Source organism: Quercus lobata, chromosome 6, assembly GCF_001633185.2.
Source record: "Quercus lobata isolate SW786 chromosome 6, ValleyOak3.0 Primary Assembly, whole genome shotgun sequence".
In the NCBI taxonomy this organism is placed as follows: Eukaryota; Viridiplantae; Streptophyta; class Magnoliopsida; order Fagales; family Fagaceae; genus Quercus; species Quercus lobata.
This window is the reverse complement of record NC_044909.1, coordinates 48288494-48305891: the sequence shown is the minus strand read 5'-3', so window position 1 is coordinate 48305891 and position 17398 is coordinate 48288494. Positions and strand designations below refer to the sequence as shown.

The 17398-nt window shown below is 35.1% G+C and overlaps 1 protein-coding gene across 1 annotated transcript; it reads right to left on the bottom strand.

Moving 5' to 3' along the window:
• Positions 1-1493: 1493 nt before the first annotated feature.
• On the bottom strand, positions 1494-16533 carry LOC115994386 (tRNA (cytosine(34)-C(5))-methyltransferase). Its single transcript, XM_031118519.1, has 15 exons — positions 16201-16533; positions 16001-16089; positions 15087-15153; positions 14865-14977; positions 12707-12773; positions 12470-12518; positions 12101-12186; positions 11498-11763; positions 11348-11403; positions 7795-7880; positions 5618-5710; positions 4043-4376; positions 3256-3794; positions 2116-2350; positions 1494-2042 (listed from the first exon to the last, which is right to left on the bottom strand). Exons 1-15 carry the CDS (start codon positions 16393-16395, stop codon positions 1816-1818), a joined length of 2502 nt encoding a protein of 833 aa, XP_030974379.1. The 5' UTR covers positions 16396-16533; the 3' UTR covers positions 1494-1815.
• Between the last annotated feature and the right edge of the window lie 865 nt (positions 16534-17398).

Here is a 17398-nt window from a genome sequence, read left to right as displayed (position 1 = left end):
CTTTAAGTGGCTTTTTTTTTTTAACATTTTAAGTGGCTTTATCAACACTAACGTCACGCAGTCCAAAGTGATTACAATGCAAAAATTTAGCATATACTTTTATTAGGATGACAGAAATGACCCACCTTGAAGAGGTGATAGGACGGGGACAAGTTTGCTTACCTTGCCCCGTTTTACCCTACCCCACCCCGAGTGTATATATATAATTTATTTATACATATAATGTAGTTTATTCTATGCAGATCTTACTTATAATATGTATTTCTATACATATTTTATTCCTATATTCAAAACGCTTGTCTCTACTTCTCTCCTAGTACTCTCATGGTCACTCTTTTCCTTTATGTTTTATATTTATCTCATCAATGTTGTAGCCATCTCATTAGAATTAATAAAACATTTTCAATCTACCCATAACCTAACATACTCAAATATTGGCATAGGTTTTTCCCTTTTTAAAGAAGATATGGAGTAAGGATGAGGCTCCCATGATCAGACTCTGCCCCCACCCAATTAACATTCCTTTTATATACGTACACAAGCATTGTATTGAAAGAACACGGAAATAAAGTGTGGTATTATTACTTAAAACCCTAAAGTTCAATCCAATCATTATAATTTTGAAGCTTGCAATCTAAGTTCTTAATAAATCATTCAACTAAAAATAATGAAAATTCACATGCACATAGAACAATTTGGAATATTATAAGATGACAGAGTTTACCAACAGTATAATATATAGTTCCTATATAAATAGAATCATGAAAAACATCTATTAATAATTACCTTAATTATTTAATTTAATGTTTAGAAAAAAAATCATATTTTGTTAAATATTCTCGTGAATTGCACGGGTGACTAACTAGTTATTACTTATTATCAAAAACCCTAGAGTTCGATCTAACAACTAGAATTTTAAAGCTTGCCATTTAAGTTCTCTTTTTTTCTTTTTCATTTTTTGAGGGAAAAGCTTGCATCTAAGTTCTTAGCAAATCTTTCAACTAAAAATAATGAATATTTCATGTGTATATAAAACTATTTAAGATATTTAAAACAACAGAAACCTCTAACCAATTTGGAGGAAAATTCCTCCAACCCATTAGGTGATAGTTAAAGTGACTATTCACATGTACTTTTAGTTACATTATCCTTTTAATAGATCTTGTAACCTATTTAAATAATACACTTTGATAGTTTTATGAATTGTCACATAATAGATTAGAGAAAAAATTTATCCATATAAAAAAAATCCCCAATGTGAATTGTAGGTGATAACTTGGCACCACCATAATAAATAATAAATAATAATAATAATAAAACCGTACAAAACGGATTTTAAAAATCCAAATAATATACACTATTTAATAAACATTCTATCATTTGGTGACTTTTTTCTTAATACCAAAATATTACTGTGTCCAAATAAGCCTCAATGAGTGGATCTTAGATTCAAATCCACCCTCCCAAACTGATTGTAAGCCAAAAAAACAAAGTTTCTAGTATCTTCAACTACTATTCTCACTGAAGAAACAAGTCAAAACGATTTAAAAATTCAGTAACAAAAAATCTATAATCTCTTGTTCTCAAGAGTTGCATTAGCATGATATGGATAAGGAAATTCTGACATCTGAGTGACTAGTTGCAATAAATTGATTCCTTTAAAATGGAATATGGCAAGGCAAAAGACTGCCATACATACTCATCGTGATAAAATCCAACACTAGATTACCCAATTATAGTACAACATAGAACGTCCAGGCACTCGATTCTTCAAATTAATTTCCCTCAGTTGCAAGCTTGATACTTTCCGAGTTCTCATTCTTTTCTGTCAGTCATCTCCAGTACTTCATCAGCTTCACCATTAGAGGGTTTCTCGTCCTGCACCAAAGAGCCGTTTTCAGGCCCCATGCGCGTTAAAAGCCTCTCCTGCAGTTCTTGGCAATCAGTTGCAGTGACCATTACAGATAAACTTGCTCTACCCTTCCAGCACCCAATTGCTATTGACTCATCTACTTGGGTTTGATCCATCGAGGCATTGCTACCTGCAGTAAAAGGATTACATTAGCAAATCATGTAATTTAGCACCAGTCATTTTGACAACTTGGTACTATATACCTCTGCTCAAAACTATCACACAGCAACCAGGCATTAGGTTTGATGCCTTATGACTGAATTCAGCATCAACAAAATCTGCAAATTTAATAGTTTTATATTGCAGAAGATGCTTGAAGTCCACTGGGGATGCATATAGGATTTGTTTGGTGATGTAGGGGAGAAGTACTGGTAATCCTTCAGAGGATATCCGGAATGAACATGGTGCGGAGTTACCTTCTCTGGATGTTTGTCGTTCCTATTTTTCAGCAGAGGAGAAAAATAAGAGGATAGATAACCTCCAATTACTCACAAAACAAAAAAAAAAAAGGTAGGTGATAAAAGGAGTTTTATTCTCATAACACATAAGAATTCCCAATTAGTCATCAGTTGAGCAAGGCTCATTGCATGGAATATGATAAATTTAATAACATGTAATTGAAAAAGAAAATGACTCAATATTTAGCAGACACATTCCTTTAAATATATTGGTTCTGGTCCTCTACCTATAAACCCCTAACTCAGATTAGATCATAGTTCAACTCCTAGCCAGCAGAGTGGCAAGCATCCTCCTTGATTTGTCTTTTGGTACTAAAATACTATGCTTTAAATAAAATAAATAAATAAATAAATAAAAACCTGTCCATTTGCATGTTAATGATATCATAAATGATCATTGACTAGACATCATAGGCTTCAAGACTAAAGCTGTGCTGAACTGGGAACCTGCTTGACAGTAGTTATATCTTAGCATTAAAGAAGTGGGGATGGGGAAGAGGTTATATTCATTTACGATAAACATTAAATAACTGATGTGTTATGTGACAATATAATGCAGAAATTCTGAAACTTTTGGAAGGGCCATGGCCCCAGCCTCCCTCAACAACTGGGCTAAGCAGCCTCTTTAAATTATTAGGTTATGGCACTTACTCTTTATTCATTGCCTTAATTTATGAAGGTAATGGCTTTAGAAGGCCTTCTCTATCATGAACTTATAAGGCAGTTGTTCAAACACAGGGTTGGTGCTACCATACCAAAGATAAGGGAAGAGAAAACCAGTGGAAAACCAACCATAAACATGTACCTCGGAATTGGGAACCTACTCAACCTACAATAGGGCATAATACCTAATAACAATTAATGATGACGTATGGAAACACTTACAAACATCTTCAGGCCAATGGACGTTATCTTAAGTTGCTGCCCGACTGAGAAATTCAATTCAAGAACATCCTTAACTGACTTTGAGATATAGTAAATTCTCTTCACATGATTTGTATCGTTGTTTCTTGTGACAAGATGCCCCTTTAATGGAAAGGAATCATTAATACCGTAGAATGTCATTATGCTAGTTACAATAGCTTCATCTTTGAAGAAAACGACAGGGTCAACCCCTTTCCACTTGCCTTGAGTCTGCAACTTTCTTTTACCTCCAGCTTTCTTAGGATCAGTTTCCCTATGACCAGGTGCTTCAGCTTCCTCTGAATTATGCTCTTCACACGTAATGCAAGTATCAGGTTCAACAGCAGCCCCCTCTGTCTCATTATCTATTAAATCAGCCTCTGAAGCTGCGCCTGAAAGTTTCTCATCTGTACCATCTGCTGAAATAACCTCCAATCCATTTGTATCTTCAACAATCTGATTCGATAAGTTTACACATGGCTTATCATCTAGTTGCAGACTATTGGGTTTCTCCTGCATGGCTGCAGGGATCAAAAGTCACATTGTAATCATCTAATGAAGAAAAAGCATAAATTTAAAACTTCTTAGCAGATATAGTATCATAAACAAATAGCAATTGCAAAAGGGTATCAAACCATTCATCAAAGCAAGGGATTTATTCAATGGATGTTTAGCACAGGAATCCTACTAGCTTTGGTTTACCAAAATCAATATATGGTCTTGGATTCATAAGAAAAATATAATGACTTAAGATAATATCCAGTGTTACCTGGAAGAGGAGAAAGTTTGTGGAAGACCGCAATGAAAAAGGCCCCACTGTTTTGATCATGAGGCATTATCCTCATGCAACGTTCAAGGGGAAAATTAGAAACCTCCTCATCCAATTCGTCAGCTAGAGCTACAGGATCCTCCGACTGCTGAATCCCCTCTTCAGGATTTCCATCAGCACCATTCTCATGCTTTTCTCCCAATTCTACATCTTGGTTATTCTCGGTTGACTCAACATAGCATCTGCCAGAAGGAAACATGCTGGGAACTATCACACTCCTGCGGTACTTGGGGACATCTTTGTAGGAAACAAACCAGGTGCCCTTGTCACGTACCTGCATGTCCAAGTAAATGAATGAAAAAGCATACATTTTAAAGCTGCATGCAAGTAGCTAAAGTTGTGATGCCAAAAATTCTTTTGCAATTCAGACTACAAAAAGCAAAGGTGCAGGTGGGACTATATGCTAGCATTGCACCTTATTCCCACTGAATAAGTGAATATACAATTCTAAAGAACGGACAAACCAAGTGGCCAAGTTATGCTGGACAATATCAAATGGGGATAAACTAGAAATTGAACAAAGGGAAAATGATAAACCCTAAGCATCAGCACCAGTCAAAGGAAAATTAGGAATCAGCACCTAAATTACTAAGAATCAGCACCCAGCAATTGGAATTCTTCCAATTCAAAATTTCATTTCATCAAAGTCCCCTTGATAAGAGTACATAGTTTGTTTATATAAGCAAACTAAACCCTAGTTCTAATAGGTGTGGGAAACTGTAATTGCTTTATTACAAAAATAACCCTGACTTTGAATAAAAAATATTCATAAATGTACTTAAATACTGGGGCCTAAAATAAAACACCAATGAAAATACAATTGACTTGCAAAATAAAATAAAACTAAATTAAAAAAAATAACTATTTGTGTCTCCCACATCACCAAGTAAAGTTCAGAACTCAAAAGCTACTATCCACCATTAATTAAGAAGAGAAACCACCTTTTGACCAAAACAGAGGAGGAAAAAGCAGTATTAGAAAGGCAAGCTTCCTTCTTGCATTGTAGTAAATTGCACCACTACTCTCATCTATAAGGTCATAATTTGATTTCATATGCTCGGACAAAATAGTTGTACCAAGCCCAAATATTAAATTTAAATCCAGAGTTTATGAGTAACATACATCACTGTGTGAGATTAATATTCTAATATGCAAAGAAAACATGCCAAATATCCAACATTGTTTCAAATTACATCTTGAAATAAAGAACAATATTTTCTTTATATGTTATAAGTTTCATTCACATAACGCAAAGGAAGAGCAGGTAATGTCGTATATGTCTGGGCAATGAAGATTAACTTTCAGTATATTATAAAAGCAATATAGCAATTGTGTGAACCAAAAGAATGCAAATCCAGTAAGTAAAGAACATTAGGCTAAGTTGCATGGGCTGAGACAATACACATGGTCTGCAGGTGATTGCATGCAGCCATAGGGATTATATCACTCGTATGGCTCAAAGGTACACCAGTTGTTAAAGTAAAAAAAATGCAAAACCAGAACCCAAGAACTTACCTTCCATTTTTTAATTCCTGGCCTACGAACAAGTTGAGGAAGCTCACCGGAGACATCAACAAGTTCAAGAGACCCTCCACACTTCCGCAAAATCTGCAAAAAATGAGCCATGGTGTCCAAAAAGATTAAGTGATCAGACAAGAATAAACCTTCAGGTTGAGTAATGTGAAAGACAAATTGCTGCAACTGTAAGTGCATAATCAAGAGAAGAAATGGTATCCACTCTTTTCAAAAATATGAGCATCATCTAAAGAAAACTATAGAGGACAACAATTCATAACATTAAAAACCAACACAAAAAGCTAAATTGACACAACTTTGCAACTTCTGTGAAAGTAAAAGCATAGAATGTATATAAAAGAGTTACAAGAGTACAATTCATGTACAAAATATTTCATATGTGGTACACCAACATAAGTTTAGGGGGAGAAAAATAGAACTTCTCAGCGATTACTGAGAAGTGAATCCTGTCCAGTTTATAAGAGGTCAAGGTACTTGGGTACCAAAGCCATTAATGTAATTTAGATGCAAAACCAACATTTTTTTTTTTAAGTTAGTTTTGGCCCTGAGGGGAGGGGAATGAGATATTCAAACTAGAGACCTCCATTTCATGAGAGGTCATCACCATACGATTGTGCTATCCCTTGCTGTTTCAACATCTTTACAATAAAGAAGAGCTAAGAGGTAGACAAGCTCACAGGCATAAACTAAAAGATACTTATCCAAAAAATGCGTAAACCAAAAGATGGTAAAATTGACGACTCTGACTAAAGTACTACCTCTCTTTTCTAGCTATATCATTATATACTTTTTTCTGTCTTTTTTTTCTTTCTGTTTTTTTATTTTTTTTAGATAGATATGTAGAGCAATTTTATTAATCAGAGAAAAAATAAATAAACTTTTGAGTTCACGATGAACATAAAGGAACAAAAGAAAATACAAAAAATTATTAGACAGGTCTAAGTGAAGCTGGAAATTCAAAAACAGATGAACAATTATATTGTGATAAAAGACCAAACTTAATTCTCTCAAGATCATTAGGTTCTGCTAATCTTAGAATGGATCGATATTTTTCCTGCAAATTTGCTACAACTCAACTGGCACTTCCTTTTCCCATAATAATTGGTTGGAGGGTGAAGTTGTGGATTCAAGACCCACTAGGTACATGTGTAGCTTACCAATAAAAAAACCAATCATACAAACTAAGGCTTTGTTTGGTTGGGAAAATGAAAAGCGGGAGGATAGAGAATGTTTGTGTTTTCCACCATGCATGTTAAATTGCTATTATACCCTTATTATTAAAAGTAGAACAATGGAAAATTTGGGGGAACTTTGTACTTTTATAGTTTCTCTCCTCTTTCCTTTCAGAGCTAAGGCTCCAATGTGTAAGGGAAAAAAAAAAATGGTGGACTGGGTGGAAAGCTCCATCCACCCCACTTTCTTTCCACTCCCTTTTCACTCTAACTAAACAATGAAAGATAACAATTTCCTCTCCCTTTTCCTTCCCCCATTTTCAATCCTCTCCCTTCTCATCCCCAACCAAACATAGCATAGTATTAAGATATTGATTGATCATAAGATTGAGATATTGATTGAAGTAGACATCTCCGAAATATTTCAGAGCTAACTTCTGATGCAGCCATGATTCCAAGACAGTATTTTCTCCATCAAAATACCCCCAAAAAAAAAAAAAAAAAAAAAAACTCATCAAACCCTAGCCAATTTCGAGCCTTAACCCTTTCTTTACACCTCTAAACCCTAGATCCACAAGTCCTCACATATCAACAAATTCCCCAATATGTCCTATGTCAGCTTCATATCAAATTATACAATCTGTTGTCCTCTCTACTTAATTACACCTACTTTTGGTTGACTCCTTAAAATGAAGTAAAGACCCATTAGTAAGAAATTTTGAAGAAGGCTGTGGTTTCCATTTATTTTTACTTGTCCAAAGTCAGAAACTATACTCTTTCAGCTTGTCAGGCTACTTCTCTACCCTTTCTTTTTGATTGAGATGAGATAGTGAAAACTAAAAATAAAGCTAAGAATTTCTTGTAGGCTGGAAAAAGAGAGCATTTCAAATGTTACTTGATATGTAAATCATTGAGCCCGTTGAGTAAACCATAGCCTCTTTCTCTACTGAATTCATTGGTGTAGAAAAATGACTGGTAAGTTACCTCAGCAACCACAGCTTCATTCTCTACTGGATTCATTGAGCAAGTTGAGTACACAATTCTCCCACCAACTTTAAGCAAAGATATACCTGCATAATCAACATAACTGCTGTAAGTTTCATATAACTTACTCAATTGAACACAAACATAGTTGCACTCATGGATGTGTATGATCTACCAATATATAAACTTAAAACCAAAGTCTGAACGATTTTGGCATTCCATCTAACACAAGAAACAGATCAGTGAAACACCAGCAATCAATGATCAAAAAACTTCTAAAGTTTAAGCAGAAACAAGCATTGTAATGTAATGAATTTGATACAAGGTGGTAGGCTCTTGAAATAATTTATCTTTAATCAGCATTGAGATCTTATCTAAAACAAAACACATAAGAGAACTCTTTATTTCCATATCTCCCTTAGATACAAACCCACGATTATGGGACAATATCTGAGTTTTTTTTTTTTTTAGTGTACGTTTGGATACTGCTTGTTTTACTGAAAACTGAAAACAATAAAAAATAATAATAATAATTACTGTTCATGCTTGAAAGTACTGTGCATATGCAAAACGCAAGAGGCGCTGGACTTAAAAAAAAAATCAGCCAGACGCAGACATGGGAAGCGCAAAACGCACTTCCCAAATGCACCCTTAGGCCTTAGTTGAAATTTCAGACAAAGATTGAACCCTTGTTTAAAAATCAGATCAGGGTAAATAAGACCACATAAAAGGTTCAACCAGCTTGATCATAAATAATTTTATTAAAGTTAAGTTTAAAAAATTACAAAAATTATAAATATAATAGTATTATATAATTTAGGGTAATTGCAGTTAACCTACCTATGGTTAGACCCGTTTTAATAGTGCCCGCCTGTGATTTGAAAAGTGTCACTTAACGCACTTGAGGTGACCTCCGTTAGACAGCCATAACCCACCCCTCCCTTTCACCATTAAAAAATAGGGGTTCAATAATCTTTTATGTCTCTCTCCTCCTTTGGATCCAGAACTTCCAAAAAAAAAAAAATCCAATTTATCCTAAAATCCCAAGATCAAAATTTCACAAACCCCATAGCCCATCTTATTCTTCTTCTTCAAGTTCTTCTTGTGCCCACAGACAAAGCAAAAGCACCCAAAGCCACTGTTTGAGTTCCAGATCAGAGCCTTTAAGACATGGGTACAATTTGAAAGCTCTCTCTCTCTGGGTCTTTATGATATTATTACCTCATACTTTGTTTTGTAGCTTCCTCTTAAATGGGTCTGTGTATGTAAGTAAATCTCTTTGCAGCTCTAGCTCTTTTTATCTCCGTCTCTCAACAAGTCTTTTTCCTTCTTTTTTTGGCACCATCTCTTTGTTGTGTCTTTTCCTCTTGTGTCATGGATTTTGGTAATAGTGGTAGTATGCAATCCTCAAGTGGTGGTGATTAAGAGTATGATTTACAAACCATTTTTTTTATTATGGACTGCAAGAGTTATTTATTTCTATCTCTATCTTTTTACCTGTAATAGGTATTGGTCTTTATCCAAATTTCATTTTCTCACTATTAGTTGACAAGGTCGAAACTCTTATATCTAATTATTTTTATAAATAAAAATTTTTCTTGAATAAAATAAAAAATCAAAGAGCAAGGAATCAAATCGATCTCAGCCTTCTTGAACCCACCACGATGTTGGTTCATTGCCTAACCCGCTGCAACATCCACAGCCAGACCAACAAACTCACATGATGTTCGACCCTCTATCAAACTATTAAAACTCACCGTTTTAATAATGCTTAGATCAGGTTTCTGTTGTGTCTTATATACTAAAGGTGTTTTTCTAATGGCAAGAGGAGAGGTGGGTAACGACTGTTTAACGAAGGCCATCTCAAGCGGGTTAAGTAACACTTTTCAAACCACGGGTAGACACTATTAAAATAGGCCAAACCACAGGTAGGTTAACTACAATTACCCCTATAATTTATATACTTACTAACTTGTACAGTTGTATTAAATAGAGGTCAGACCCTGGTAAGATGGCAAGTGCCTTCCAGCAAAAGCAATAAGTCGTGGGTTCAAGTCCAAGAATCAATCTCTCCAAAACAAATTGGGTGTAAGGCTGCCTACTATGACCCTCTCCCAAACCCAATGTTGTTAAAAACATGCTTAAAGCATAAAGCTCAAAGCCCCAAGGTTTGAGAGCTTCACATAGCCAAAAAAATGCTCATTTACTGAAGCACGCTTTAGGCATGTTTTTTTGGCGCTTTTTGAAGAAGCACAAAGTACTCCTAGGAGCGCTTTTTTATTTTATAGTTAAAAAAGATATAAATCATCAAAATCAATTGCTTGATCTTGAAATAAATTACATGGATCAATGATTTACTATACAACCACTAAGGTGTTGTATTACACAAACATCTCAAAAGATACAAACAAAATTAATTTACAGTTCTTATGAATTTTGGTCTCTGATTTTTAGAAGTATGTTGATCGGACCATATACATCATTCAGTCATAACTATCATGGTTATATACTTTAATAAAGCACAAGATAATTATATTAAAATTTATGTTTAAACTTTCTACAACAAGATTATTTTGATTTGTCCATTGATAATTGCATTCAACCAACTATATAAAAGTTTTAAGAATTGAAATAACTTAAGTAAAATTTGAACTTACAAACATTATACAATTGCAGTTACCTAATAGGTAATATATACAAATTTTGAGTTTTTATATTTTTTTATATATTGTTACAAATATTTCTAGTATAGGTTATTATATATTATATTTGAAATACATGTGCTTTGAGCCTGGGCTCCAACAGGCCTATGCGTGTAAGTGCGCTTGATGCTTTTACCACCCAAACCCCACAAAAAGTGGGAACTTTATGCACTAGGTACTAACTTGAATCAACCACTCCATGTTTGTATATAAAAATAGAAGATTTATTAAGTATTTTGGGAGGGGGGGATGTGAATTTTTATAATTTAAAAATCTGACCAAATTGATAAAATTGAACCACTTCACCAGACAGTTCAATCTGTTTTTTTTGTTTTTTGTTTTTTTTTGAGAGATAAAAACATTAGTTTAGTTCAATCTGGTTTATTCCAGTTCAACTGACAAAACATTCAAGGGAGAACCACACTAGAAAGGAGAATTGGTTCACATTTCAACCGGTTGAACTGGCCAGTCTGGTCTCTGTTTAAAACAATGGATTGGAACCATAAGAAACATGATTGCACTTAGTCAACTTTGTTCCTGTAAGCTCACAAAGATTATAAAATGTCACTTGCTAATTTCAAAAGCATTAAGAGTTTTATAGGCCCAGACAACCATAAGGTTTTGTGACACAAGCTGATTGGTCAATAACAGATCAGTCTTTGGGAATTGGCTTTAATGTTTTAATTTCATCACCAATCAACTGATAATACTTAATACGCATAGTCAGTTTGTACCAATCTTAATCTCAAAAAGACAAAACAATTGAATTATCCAAAAAAGTCTTACAATCCTAACAAGCAGGGGTACACAATCAAATACAGTTTCCATTAAAGATTTTCCATCAAATGTACCTCGCATGGCTATCTGAACTTGTAGGCAATGGACCCCATTGCCCATTCCTGAATTCCTGTATAGGAAGAAAATAAATTTTACCGTCTTGAAAGAAAGGTAAAATAGAAATAGAATTAAAAGAGGAAAGAGATGGAAAGGAAAAGCAGTACCATTTCCTCCAGATATCTGGAGCCTTGCGGAGGGTACCATCTCCACTGCAGGGAACATCACATAAGACACGATCAAAGATAAGTTGACTAAGACTTTGCTGAAATCCCATTCCTCCTTCAGAAGAACTAGAGCAATTTCTGTTCAAACGGCAGCCAGGGAAATGTTGAGCTTCATGATTTGTGACTATCAGATTGGCAGTGCACATTCTTTTTGTTTGGTGGATGAGAAGATTACATCTTTGGACATCAAGATCATTTGCTACAACCTAAATTTAATAAAGAAATGTAGGAATCAATTTCACAAAAATAAACTCATCCAAATCATATCACAACAAGGTTCCCAGGCAGCCAATGGGCTCTACATCGAATGGCACATCCTCACCTTATAAGAGCAAGGTGGAGGGTGAGGTCATGGATTCAGTAGCCATGAGGTGTGTGCAACTTAGCAATACCAAATAAAGAAAAAGTTACCCACGCAAACTAAATGGGATAATGAGCACTACCAATTCCCACGCCATAACAGAAAATGAAAAGAGGACAGAGCAGACAACAATAAAATCAGAAGTAAAGAGTGTAAAATAAGGATATAGTAAGGACACAAACCATTCCTTTAGGCAGTGATCCTGCTTTGGTTGATCGGTGTATAATCTCAAGCAGCTGGAATGTTTTTGACCCTGGTGCAGCACACACTGCAAAAACAAGGAAAAAGTCATATAACACTTTTAAATACGTCCAATTCTCTTATATTTCAAATGGGTTTTCAACGTCTTTTTCAACTGAAAATTCAAAAACCATTTGACAAAGACGAAGAAAAGGCAGTAGTGACAACATCATTTGATTAAAAAGAGTATTGAAAATACTTTAAAAAAAAAGGAGAGAGAGAGAGAGAGAGAGTACTAAAAAATGCAGTTGTACCAGAAAAAGAAAGGTTAAAAAAAAAAAGGAATTTTTAATGCACTGTAAGTTGCTTACTGTCAAGTACAAAATGATCCGGACATACATCCAGGAAGAGAGGAGGTACCTGCGACACAAGTAATCATTTATTGCAAGTACATCATTTTTTTATTATAAGTATTATTGCAAGTACATTCTTGACTGGTATTTTGAACTAAAACTGCACCAAGATGCCCAACACTTCACAGATTTACTACAAAGCAATGTCGGTACATAAAATTTAAGAGTGACGGACAGTGTGTAACATTGACGTACCATGCTGACAGCCTCCTGTCTTGTGATGTTTCCAATTTCATTTTCTAACTTTAAGAACTCGTGGAACCTGGGAAATTCATACATCAGAATGATGACAGCATATAAAAAATCTGAGAAATAATGGATAATTATTTTAAGTGATTCAAAATAGTCCATAGCATCATGGACAGCTTGCCCATATTGTACATATTCTACACTGGCCCTCTATCAGCTTGCTCAAATAATAAGACGAGAAGAGAAGAACAACAACCGCAGCAGCAATAACAACAACGAAGCCCATCAGACTACCTTATCAATATACAATGGCCATAAATCTAGTCAAACCAACATATTGCAGGATTGAAAATTTACATCCAAAAACTTAATCGCGTAAAACTCTCTGTGAACAGTTTCTCCAAGCCCAACTTAGTTATAATTTCAATTTGTTCCAATAAAATTGTGGTGTTTTCCATGGATCCTTATCAACTAACTGCAGTTGAGCACTTGTATTTATTTCCACCATTGCGGCCTATGTAAAGCTAATACTCTCTGTCACCCTCCCGTTTATCATATTGTTTTTCACAACAACTCCCTCAACACCTTTTCACTCCTACAGCTTGAATTAAGTCATTCTAAGTAATGTATCTAAAGCAGAATAATTACACTTTTCTCAAAAATGAATTTGAAGGCGCTCTTCCATTTTCAGACAGTTTAGCATAGCGGCGGCAGCGGCGCGCAGAGTCCAAAAATCGGACTTGGGGCTCTGCTTGAAATGCTTTCACTGAGTACGAGAGCTTCCTCTCCCTCCGCCGCTGCATACCATTTTCAGACTCTGCTATGCTAAACTGTCCGAAAATGGAAGAGCACCAATTGAAAAACCAAAAACCCCCCAAATTGAAAATTTTAGTCACAAAAAATTAAAATTTCTCTCCACAGTTCCAAAACCCAAATGCGCTGTTTCAAAATCCGCTATTTGAACCATTGCATCTCTTACTAGTTACTACCAAACCCAGAGGGTATTCCCACCGAACTAGGTTGTAATATATACAACAAAGAAGACCCACCACCACTTTCACTTTCACTTTCAATCCACCACCATACCGACTAGTCTTACCCATAGACAAATGCATTTGACTATACACCAACAACAAGTTTAATGGATGATAATGCCCTAGAGGGAGTGGCATATACTTATTCATATACCAATGTTGATAATATCATTCTCAGTACCCCCACCAACTGGACCTCAAACTCAAACCTCGTTGAGCCTACCACCTTGTTCCCTTTCTTGACACTACCACCACCACCACCACTATGGGTTATGACAATGATTGAGGGCCCTGAATAGAAATGGCACTTCCAAATGTTCTCTCTGCTCCGCTTGAAATGCTTTCTCTGAGCACAAGACCTTCCTCTCCCTCCACCGCCTCCTCCCATTTTCGGACTCTGCATGCTGCTGCTGCTATGCTATGCTATGCTATGCTAAACTCTCCAAAAATGGAAGAGCGCCTTCAAATTTGTTTTTGAGAAAAGTGTAATTATCAACTAACTGCGGTTGAGCACTTGTATTTATTTCCACCATTGCGGCCTATCTAAAGCTAATACTCTCTGTCACCCTCCTGTTTATCATATTGTTTTTCACTACAACTCCCTCAACACCTTTTCACTCCTACAGCTTGAATTAAATCACTCTAAGTAATGTATCCAAAATTATGTGAATAAAGGAGGCACAATTATAACTGTCTTTTTCAGTTTCTGCCCTTGCAGTTGGGGATGATAGTTTTCCTTAATGTAGTTCTTTGTTTCCATACGTAAATTACCACAAGATTATAAAATATAGCAGAATTTTATTCTAATTTTCACATGTGGTATGTAATACTGAACAATTTCTATAGATGTAAAAACAATCAAAGCACATACATGGAGGAGCAAATGTGTCCATGAAGAATTGCATTCTTTATTTTTTTAGGTTAAATAGATGCACACATTTTCTTTGTTTATACTTTATACACATAGATGTTGATAATACAAAGACACACAAAAGAAAAATAAAATATTTGGAATCAAATCTAATTTCGTTTAGTATCTCCTATGTAAATCAACTGATAATGGCCATCAATCTACACATGCAATTCACCCACATATACTAAAAATTGTCATCACACAGAGCATAACTAACTTCTCAAGAGTTTGGTTCTTCCTCAGCTGCATGCGGGAAAAATTTGAGTGCCAAGCAAGATTCTCAGGGTACCAAGGCAATGGTCTAATAGCATCTTCTTCGCCATTAGTGACCTTAAAAGAATAAAAGGCAAGAGAAAGAAAACAGTGTCACAATAACAGCCAACAGTAGTGGCAATATCATTACTGTATTACAGATAAAAAATTAATTACATGACTTAACCTCAGATTGAAGAGATTTCATAAACTCATTCTCTAACTGTGATCGGATGTCATCACAGAACTGGCTACTGCAAAAACAAAGAGTACAACTCAGTCAAATTAATGTCAATGGAATCTTCAGAAATCGATGATGATAAAAAATAGCTCTTTTGATGCATGGAAAAGGGGAAAAATATTATCAAACCATTTGCAATGAATATCAAATCAGAAAGCTATTCTAGTTTAAATTTTTTTTTTTTTTTATTGATTCTTTAATCTTTATCTTCTACACTAAACAATAAAAGGAATGCTCAACAATCCATAAGCTATTCATGGTGTGATGGCAAGAGACCTCTGCCCTAGTGACATGTCAGGGGTTTGAGGTCTGAGTAATGCTGCCTACCAACCACATCTTCCAAGCCTTGAAACACGTAAGGTCTTGTACACTATGAACAACCTTTTTTTTTTTTGTATTTCTTTTAAATGGGAGGGCCATATCCTTCTCTTCTTCTTCTTTTTATAACGTAGGGAACCTTTCTAAAAAAAAGTCCTATGGACTCACTTCTAGCCAATAAAACCTATGCGCAAATGACCCAACCCGCCAGAACCCAGTCACCCCTGACGGGCTAAGCAGCTTATGCTCATGCAAGGAGCAAAATGAGAGTCCCACATCTTTTCACCTAAAATTTAACTCCCACATTGAAAGGTTTAAACGAATGTTGATTGCTTACATTCTACCCCCCTCCTAGTTAGTAGTTTGAAGTACTTGGCAAACACCCTTTTCTACATTTCAATTCTTTCAACTATAAAAAATGCATATAAGAGCAAAACCAAACGTACACGGCAACTCCCATCTCTATATATGCAATAAAAATCCATTTCAAAGACCATTAAATAGTAGAACAAGAGCATCAAAAAGCACCAAATGAACATTACCTCGAATTGATTCTGAAAGCAGCAGGCAATGGTTTTCGAAGCACTTCCATAAATGAATCCCACTCTTCTTCGGACACTATCCCTTGCCCCTACCATTACCAAAAATATATAAAAACAAATTCATAAGTAAATCAATGAAATGCACACAACCTGTTTGAGTAAATGAAAGTTTGAAACTGAATTCAATTTCCATATAATACCTTATAGTATTCATCGAAAGCTGCGTTTTGAGTGGCGAAGGGCTGCCAATGCGGATCCCTATTATCATTTCCATTGTTGTTGTTGTCTTCAGAGGAAGGATCGGACTTGGGGCGCTTCCAAACGTTCTCTCTGCTCTGCTTGAAATGCTTTCTCTGAGTACGAGATCGTCCTCTCCCTCCGCCGCCGCCTCCCATTTTCGGACTCTGCGCGCCGCCGCTGCTATGCTATTTCTAAACTGTCCGAAAATGGAAGAGCGCCTTCAAATTCGTTTTTTGAGAAGAGTAATTTTATTCCGCTTTATGTGTGGGCATGAGTTTTTTGGGTCGAACGTGAGAGAAAAACTTTTGTAAATGTCAAACCCTAACCCAGTCCATGTTATGTTAGTGACTGGGACGATGTTCTTTTGGGCTTATTCATCAATGCCACTAATCAGCCCATTTGTCTTCTTTTTCCTTTTTTTTTTTTAAGAAGGCCCAACTTTGTTGGTAGGAATAGAGTGTGTGTATATATATATATATATATATATATATATAGTACGGTATATATAATAAAAATTGGGCTTAGAAATTGTGATTGTGCTAGTTGGCTGTACCAAATTACAAAAAATGTATTGAAGTTGTGTTGTGCCAAGAAGAAGGATAATAAATGTATTGAATCGATTCTTTTTAGTGAATAGATCTGATCGCAACTTTGAATTTGGAAGGGATAGGAAATGATACTCTGAATCATAGAACTATAATGAAATATATGATCAACCAACATTTATCAAATTTGAAAAAGAGCCAGTTGGTAGGAATGGTATATATATCTATCACATCATATATAATATATAATAAAAATTGGATTTAGAAACTATGGTTGTGCCAAATTGCAATAAAATATATAGAAGGTGTTGTGCAAAGTTACTATGCCAATTTGTAGAAATTTTATGTAGAGAACAAAAAATTAAATATTATCCCCGATGTATATCACTCTATTCTACTTTTTATGTTCTCATGCCATAAAACTACTAATACTTTGGGAAATCTAATACCATGCAACTACTAATACTTATAGGAAAATTAATAAGTTTGAACATCTAGACCTATCTTTTGTAACGTATAAAGATGCGCATAAAACATAAAAAATAAATAAAGGAGAAGATGAATTCGATCATAGTTGAAATACTAATCTCATCAAATACCACTTCCAAAACTA